We start from the raw sequence: 8521 nt of genomic DNA on the forward strand, positions 1-8521 counted from the left end.
CCTCTAATTACCCCACTGCAGAGCCCCAGCCGTGGGTGTCAGTCCGATCTGCCGAGCTCCACCAGAACAAATGTTCCATTTTTTGTTTCCCCTTCTTCTCCTGCCAATCAGTCCTCCAACATGTCTTCTTCATCTCAAGTGTCTTCACACATACGCTCTGTGGTAGTTGTTGTTGTTTTTTATTCTCTCTCTGGCCTCTGTCTCTGACCACAGTGGAGCAGGAGAAGGATCTGCTGCAGCCTCGGCCATACTGGAAGGAGTTCCGCTTCGATCTCACGCCGCTTCCTCAGGGAGAGACGGTCACTGCTGCTGAGTTTCGCATCTATAAAACTCTTACTGTGGGTTGGCGTGCAAACCGCACCCTCCATATCTCTGTCTATGAAATCCAGAGGGAGAAAAGACACAGGTCACAGTCATACATGATCATTTATACATATTTGTAGTACTGAATCTGATTCAGGAAACTAAGATGTCATTTGATTTTAGTGTTTAGGAAACAAATCATTGACATGAAATTGGTAGTTCTTCGTTCATCAATGTCCCTGAGATCCATTGTCGGTCATTATAATGGAAATGACATTAAGATCTTGTGGTTTGACAGGGAGCCTGAGCTGGTGTTGCTGGACATGCAGTCTGTGCCTGCGGGTCAAGAGGGCTGGCTGGCATTTGATGTGACTTCTGCGAGCAATCGCTGGCTTCTCCACCCTCGGAGCAACTTGGGCATCCGCCTTTATGTGGAAACTGAAGAGGGTGAGCTATTCCTTATGCACAGCATGGAGGTTAAATAACTCTGAAAGCAGTCTAACATCATTGGATGTTGCTTCTCACTTCAGGTTTGACACTATGTGACACCACAAAAATAATGATAATTATTATTATTAAAATAGTTACAAAAATAAAGTAAAAGATGATATATAATCTTTTGGGTTTTTAAATTTTATTTTTAATATTTAATATATAAAATAAAAAATATTATTAATATATTAATAAATAAACGTTTTTTTGGTCTTGACTCTAAAAAACATTTGTCCTTTTGCCTTAGTTGCTCAACCCAACTTGATTTAACATGGATGGAGTTTTTAATGTTTTACAATTTCAGTTCTATTTGTGCTTTTAAATTCAATTGCTCATTGTAGCCTTACTCTAGCTTAAACAGTAGAGCATGGCGCTAACAACCCCAAAAGTGTCTGCCTAATGCATTAAAAAAGTTTTCCCACAACTCATACTACAAATCTTGTGTTTTATCTTTAGACCAAGTCTCACAAAAGTTACTTAAGGAGTTTTTGATTTTTGCAATCAACTGGTACTGAATTCTGCTATAACAAGCAACAAAGATTTGGTATAAATTTATGAAAAACAGGCTGTATCTTGGCAAAGCTTTGACCTATTGAAGCAAAACACGGTCAGTGTCATGGGTCAAATGGTAAAATGCTGAAATCTTGTTTTCACAGACCGGTCGTTGTCAGCAGCATGGGTGGGTCTGGTGGGTCGGCGCGGGCCGCGCTCTAAACAGCCTTTCATGGTGACGTTCTTCAGAGCCAGTCAAGCCCCTTGCCGCCCACCTCGTGCTTTGAGACACAACAATCCACGCAAGAAAAAACCCAAGTATGACCTGCCACACCCAAACAGACCCGGCATATTTGGTGAGCCACAATAAGCGGTTTAAGAGGCAGATTGTGTTTAAAGGAGCATATGAAATTATTTGTTTTTGAGCTATGTTCATCTCACTTGTTCCAGACCAAAATCATGCCAGGAGTGGACGCCAGGCCTGTAAGAAACATGAACTCTATGTCAGCTTCAGCGACCTTGGCTGGAAAGTGAGACATCCTGGCTTTTATACATTTACGCATTCAAACAAGAAGAAGTTAACAATAAGTCACTTACATTTTAGACACAGTATTAAAAGTTGATCTGTATATTTTTGCTCTGCCACCGGAAAAAGTTCTAAAACAGTGAACAGTGTTTTAAACAAATCAATTGAGTGAATGATTCAGTGATTCACTTATCGCCACACATACAGACAGGAAAGTCTCTGTGCTGTTAGAGTGTTTAAATATTTAATTGATCAAATTCAATTTTTTTTCTTTCAGGACTGGGTTTTGGCCCCTACAGGTTATTCTGCATATTATTGTGATGGGGAATGTGATTATCCTCTGGGCTCTTGTATGAATGCCACAAACCACGCCATGATCCAGCTACTGGTGAGTAATCTCTACTTTTGATATTTCTGTATGTGATTTTCTAAACTGCATTGCTAGGAGACATCTTCAAAATGAACTAATTGTTAAACCGACTCCTCTGGCAGGTTCACCTTTTAAGACCAGATGAAGTGCCCAAAGCCTGCTGTGCTCCAACTAAACTCAGTCCCATCTCTGTGCTCTTCTATGATGACAACAACAATGTTATTCTCAAGAAACATAGAAATATGGTGGTCAAGAACTGTGGTTGTCTATAACCTGTTGTACATTCAAGTTTTAAATCCAAAACCAATGTAAATGTATTATAATACTCAGAGGCACCATTTGTAATATACAGTGATTAAAAATGTATTTAGCCAAATTTGAGCATTCTTACCTGTCCCAAATGATTGGCAAATGATTGTTATTGAAGTGTCATGATGGTTTATCAGCATATTTGTCACAATTTTATTGTAACTGGATTTAGGATTGGAATCCATCCCATAATAAAAAAAAATACATATTTTGCCTAGCTGTCTTACATTTAAACTGTCCAAATTCTATATTTGTGGAATGTTATGTTTCACACAGTTGCATTGCTTTGACTTTCAAATAATTTTTTCTTGCATCTACAACTGATAAAATGCTTTTAAAAGAACTTATACCAACCACACCCATGTGAAGAAAAGAGACTTATTCAGTCTGAGTAGGCTGCACACATGGACAAAGTCATTTCAGTAGTTTGGCACTAATTTAGTTCACCCAAATGAAAACAATGCCATCATTTACTCACCCTCATACTTCCAAACCTGTATGAGTTTCTTTTTTCCGTTAAGCACAATAGAAGATATTTTTAAGAATTTCCAGTGTAGCTTATGGGGAACAAAATACTCCATAACTCAGTGGCTACAGTCAAGGGTTTAGTTATCCACATTCTTCAAAATAGCTTCTTCTGTGTTCAGCAGAAGAAAGAAATGTATACAGCTTTGGAACAATGAGTAAATGATAAGAGAATTTTTATTTTGGGTTAACTACCCCTTTAAGAAATACGTTTTTGAAATTATTTCTGAGAAAATCCTCACGTTCATTGGCTGCGGCCTCTGCAGATACGCAAGTAGCATTGTGTAGTTTGGTGATGCAATTACATAAGGTAACAGCTTATTAAAGTGCTTTACCAACAGACACAACGGGGCAATCAGTACATGTACGGCCAAAGAAGCAGACAATGTTTGAAACCAGAAAACAAAGACAAAAAAAAACGTAAACTTCGGTATAGAGTTCACAATGTGTGAAGATTTGCTGACGGAGAACATCTTAAAGGGGTCATATGATGCGATTTCAAGTTTTCCTTTCTCTTTGGAGTGTTACAAGCTGATTGTGCATAGATAAGATCCCTGAAGTTGCAAAGACTAAAGTCTCAAAACCAAAGAGATATTCTTTATCAAAGTTAAGACTCTGCCACGCCCCCCTAAAACGGCTCGTTCTAAAACGCCCCCACATATCTACCTCACTATGTGGAAATATTTGCATAATGCGGCCCAAATGTGCACGCAAAGAAAGAAGGTGTGGTTTCAGTAACCACAGTTAGTGTTGAAGCAGCATGTCAGTGAGACGCTGTGTGTTTCTAGGCGAAAGCAAAAGCACTTTATTTGGCCTTCCGGAATAGATGCATTTAGGAATCTTTAAGATTACTTACATCAGAACAGCAATGCATTTTATAGATGACCGTTTCGTGAACCTAGGAGAGGAAGTAATTCTGACTTTGCTATGACAATCTGGCGCTTCTGAACTTCTGAATCTTTTGTTATTAGTTTAAGTATTTGCTATTGACTGTTCAAATGTGGAGTTTTGCGCATCGTGTGTGTGTGTGTGTGTGAGAGAGCGAGGGGGGGTAGGAGTCAGCTGTCTTAACCGTGGCTTGTGTACTGCAAACACATACCAGCTTCATCACTGTGTCTGTCACGCGGCTCTGTTCCCCTTTCGGGCTCTGTCTTTACACTTATTTTGAAAGATGAAGCTCGTGATTATGGTGAGGGGAGTTACATTTCTTGCGGTGTTCAGCCAATCACAGTGCACTGGGTCAGCTGGCCAATCAGAGCAGACTGCGCTTGTCGGAAGGAGAGAATTTGTAGAAAACGAAGCGTTTGAGAGAGGCGAGGCATAGAGGACCTACAATAATGTACAGTATTTGAAAAATAATGTGTTTTTTGAACATTAAAGCATCTCAAAATACTCTTGTTACACCAAATACACAAAATAATGATCTTTAAAAAAGCATCATATGACCCCTTTAAATAGTGGTGCCCAAGTTGCTTCTTTCTTGTTGGACGGGTAAAGGAATTTTTTTTAAACCACTCTATAAAAAACAGTACCTTACTTAGTCAAACGGAGACTGTGGTATCAGTGCTTAAAGGTGAAGTAGGAGATCTTGGAAAATGCTAACTTTAGCCTGATAGCAGTGAAAGCGAACGTCCCACCCTCCCTGCAAATCGCCGTCCAAAGCCACGCCCCCTGAACGCATTTACGCTCACAGATCAGACGACCAGAGACCATATTACTACAATACATCATGTTATTCACCAGTGAGAAAACTTCATAGTACAGTTAGTAAAAGTACTACAATACCAGGCAGGAAGGAAGATCAGGTTGTTGATGTTTGCCTGCCATTCCTGCTCTGCCTGCACAACGTGCGTGATTGCGCTGATGATGTATTCTTTCTGCGCGAACGGGGTGCGCAGGGGTATGCTAATACACGTTGACCGGGTGCGTCCGAAACCGCATACTGCTTAGTAGGTACTACATTTGAATTTGAACGTACTACTCGACCGTTAAAAAAGTACGTTCTATATAGTATGAATGCGAGTAGTACGAATGGAATTCGGACGTACTACATCCGCCATGTTGATGTTGTCACGTGGCATGCGTCTTCACAACAGCGCCCAAATGTACAGCGCCCTCACTACTGCGCGAACATCAGCAGCGTTGATTGGTCAGCTGCTCGCAGATCACAGATCTTTTAGGATTACTGATAAACTACTGTCATTTGATTTGTATCATTTGTATTTATTTAAATTTTAGATAAATTATGTCTGTATAGGTCTTTTATTAAGTTTTTAGTTTTATTTTAGTTATTTTAATACTACAACAAACTAAATGGAAATGAAATAATATATATATTGAATTTATAAATATGTATATATATATATATATGTGTGTGTGTGTGTGTGTGTGTGTGGTTGTACAAACATGTAGTTTTTTTTGGTGTTTGGCTTAGTGTTGTTAGAATCATTATTATACTCTTATACCTTTTCTTTACTATTTTGAATTGTTTTTAGCTTTATGAAATTTTGTTGTATGCATTTGTCATTTTTATTTAATTTCTAGTAACCATGACACGCATATAGACTATATGCATATACATTTATTGAAAACTTTAGAAAACAAAGTAACAAAAGCGTATCCGTGGGTCCTGACTCATATTATTCTGACAACTTTAACAGGTGCAAATTTACAGCATTTGTAATTATTTTGAGCATGTCAATCAATGAATCTCAATTCCAATCCTGGTCAGTACTATTAATAACACACATGTTGGTGCACCTCTCCATTGTGGTTCACAGTTAAAAGATCAGGGCACATACATTTTTATACATTGCAGCACCTAATCCATTTTATAAAAAAATCTAAATACAGGGACAGATTGTGAAGTGGGGCATTGGTGAATAAATATGTCAAGTTTAAGCACATGGCAATGAGACGGTTAGGTCACAGCACACTCGGAAATGATGGAAGAAATATGCACATATAAAAATATCAAGAAATATGTGTGCGCGCTGGTGTGCTCGAGTCCGTCCTAAAATCTCCTTGTTGTTGTGTCCACATGGTCAATGTTATACAGCAAGTCGAGTCAGTCGGCCGAGTCGAATCAGGTTTCTTTCCCCGGGGTCTGAAAATTGGACCATAATTATGAGAGGACTATACAGCCATATTGACAGGTTTACATTTTGTCAGAATATTTTGGGCTTGATTCTGATGTCTGTATAAGACTCACCCCTGTTTTAGGTCCATGTTGGTTTCTTGCATCCTTTAGGCTTGAACATCCACCAGCTCAGGAGGCATAGGAGATTTTGGGTGTTTGCTTTCAAAATGCTGTTTAAAGGTCTTGGGGTCTGGCATCTGTGTCTACACAAGGAATAACAACGTTTCTTAATAAGGTAAGAGAAGTTTGAGGTGCAGTGGTACCTCAGAGAACCAACTCAAACCAGTGACCCTTCGGCCATAACAGAAGTCACATAAATGTCTCACCTTGCAGACAGGACATGTGTGGACCAGCGCTGCTTTGGCTGCAGTCTTCTGATCCGCTCCTTGACCTTTCTTCTTCTCAGCTGCTTTCTTTGCGTTCTTCTGTTGAGACTGGATCTTCTGCTGCCCTCGAGCCATGGCCTTCTCTGAAACACATACATCAGGCATACTGACTCACTCAAGCAGACAGTCTCACTCACCTTTCATTGTATCTCTCGTTCCATAGAGTGAATGGTGACGGACTGAGGAAAGTCATAAAGGATTGAAACAACATTTAGAGGAGTAAACGATGACAGAAATTTCATTTTGGGGAGAATTATCCCTTAAAAATATGCCTAAAGCGATAACTATCTGATTTACACAAGTGGAATAAATCGGACAATCTAACGACAGGGTTTATCAGAAAATAAATCATCAGAACGATAATAAACGTTAAAAATATTATACATATTTCTAATTAATGTAAAATACACGCTCAGAAACGTATAGATCACGAGAAGTGTCTTTCCCAGGAAGAGAACCCGAAAATCGCAACATAGAGACCGCAAAGATCACACTAAATTAGCTAGTAACGTTAGCTCATCCGCCTTAATCAAAACTGATCCAAACGCAGTAGTGGCGATGTACAAAACGGCTCAGATTAAAAATAACATTATTGTTAACCATAGACGCCTTTCAAAACAACAAACATGACATTTATACGGTGAAAGGTGGCAGATTGGTCAATATTGAAAGACAAATACCTCGCGTTCAGACACGGTAGGAAGTGAAGCTCGCCTGACGCTGTTCAACAGCTTCCGTCGGAAAGACTTACATAATAAAGGTTTTCCTACTCAAACTGATAAGATGGTGATTTAAGATGGATGAGTTGATTAAGTACTTGTATTTATTTTTATTATTGTAATAACTGTATGTGTGACTGTGTTTTGAAGATGGAGTATTCCCAAACAAAAATGAGCGAGGCTCAATGTAGAAGTTGTAATACATGTGTTAGCCTCTGTGTGGCTGCAGTATTCAGTGATGGGAGAAACGGAGCCGTCGGAATCTTTAAATCAAAAATAAATAAAAAAAATGTGTTTTTATTCGTTTAATGATTGGCTCGAAACGCCACGCGCAGAGGCCATCTGCTGGTCACATGCATGTAACGCAATGAAAAGAAACAGCAACTAATGCTAGGAAATTTCTGCCGCACTTAGAAATCTACACATTATATTTACACATTTATGAACTTTCGCAGAATATGCCAATTTTAAGTTCGTGTCCATGCTAATACATTTTTAAACACAACTATTAAATATTTGTATTTTTCAGAAAGGTACGAAACGATTAATTGTCTTTGATACAGAATGAGTGGTCAGTTGTCTATTTAGTTTGTACACTTTTATTTTGACGGGTGTATTCACAAACAGTTTGCGGAAGTTGTGTTGGTGTACTTCCGTAGCAAAAGACAAAAATGGCAGAACGGGGATACAGTTTTTCTCTCACAACATTTAGGTAATTCTGTAATTTATTGATTGATAGATGGTTGTAATATTTCATTATAAATCTCTTGTTGCATGCATTCAGTGAAAATAGTTGTGTTTTGTTTTTCATGTGTGTTACACGTACTTAATTGTATGTCACATCAGAGATGCAGTGTCACGATGTTGGTTACTATGGAGCTTGACTACTTATGCTCATTTATCTCTTTTAGTGCTTTGTTTGTTATTTTTTTACTGAACTTATTTATTCCTCTGTTTACTGTATTATCCCAAGTGATTGTTCACTGTCCTGTTTTATTACATGTTTTACTACAGATTTTGTTTAATTCTCTTTTAGGCGAATATTATTTTTTTATTCATTAATATTTTGTAAAATTTAGTATGAAGCTTTCGTTCAAGCTGAGAATCACTGTTTTAAATAATACAAATCTTTGATGACATTTGAAATTATGTAAAATCCAAATTATGTATTGGTCGAAAAAATAAGTTTTACATTCAGTTTTACCCCCCCCCCCCCCCCCCCCCCCCCCCCCCCCCCCCACCCCCCCCCCCCCAACCCCC

General features: G+C 38.6%; 2 protein-coding genes across 3 annotated transcripts; one reads left to right on the forward strand and one right to left on the reverse strand.

Annotated features, from left to right (window-relative positions):
• Positions 1 to 5: 5 nt before the first annotated feature.
• Positions 6 to 2631, forward strand: LOC107574712 (bone morphogenetic protein 8A-like; the record flags this gene model as incomplete). Its single annotated transcript, XM_016261157.1, has 6 exons — positions 6 to 406; positions 602 to 750; positions 1452 to 1643; positions 1738 to 1817; positions 2091 to 2201; positions 2306 to 2631. Coding segments are annotated over 6 exons (1083 nt in total), but the record flags the coding sequence as incomplete, so codon positions are not given.
• Positions 2632 to 5578: 2947 nt separating this feature from the next.
• On the reverse strand, positions 5579 to 7311 carry LOC107574718 (zinc finger protein 706). Of its 2 annotated transcripts, none has more exons than XM_016261168.1 (4): positions 7223 to 7311; positions 6483 to 6625; positions 6229 to 6359; positions 5579 to 6123 (listed from the first exon to the last, which is right to left on the reverse strand). In XM_016261168.1, exons 2-3 carry the CDS (start codon positions 6615 to 6617, stop codon positions 6264 to 6266), a joined length of 231 nt encoding a protein of 76 aa, XP_016116654.1. In that variant the 5' UTR covers positions 6618 to 6625; positions 7223 to 7311; the 3' UTR covers positions 5579 to 6123; positions 6229 to 6263. The 2 variants fall into 2 exon arrangements, with proteins under 2 accessions (XP_016116654.1, XP_016116653.1); XM_016261167.1 differs by having other exon boundaries at positions 6483 to 6721; positions 7223 to 7301.
• Between the last annotated feature and the right edge of the window lie 1210 nt (positions 7312 to 8521).

The sequence above is a fragment of the Sinocyclocheilus grahami genome, unplaced genomic scaffold (genome assembly GCF_001515645.1).
Source record: "Sinocyclocheilus grahami isolate Dianchi unplaced genomic scaffold, SAMN03320097.WGS_v1.1 scaffold2315.1, whole genome shotgun sequence".
Classification (NCBI taxonomy): Eukaryota; Metazoa; Chordata; class Actinopteri; order Cypriniformes; family Cyprinidae; genus Sinocyclocheilus; species Sinocyclocheilus grahami.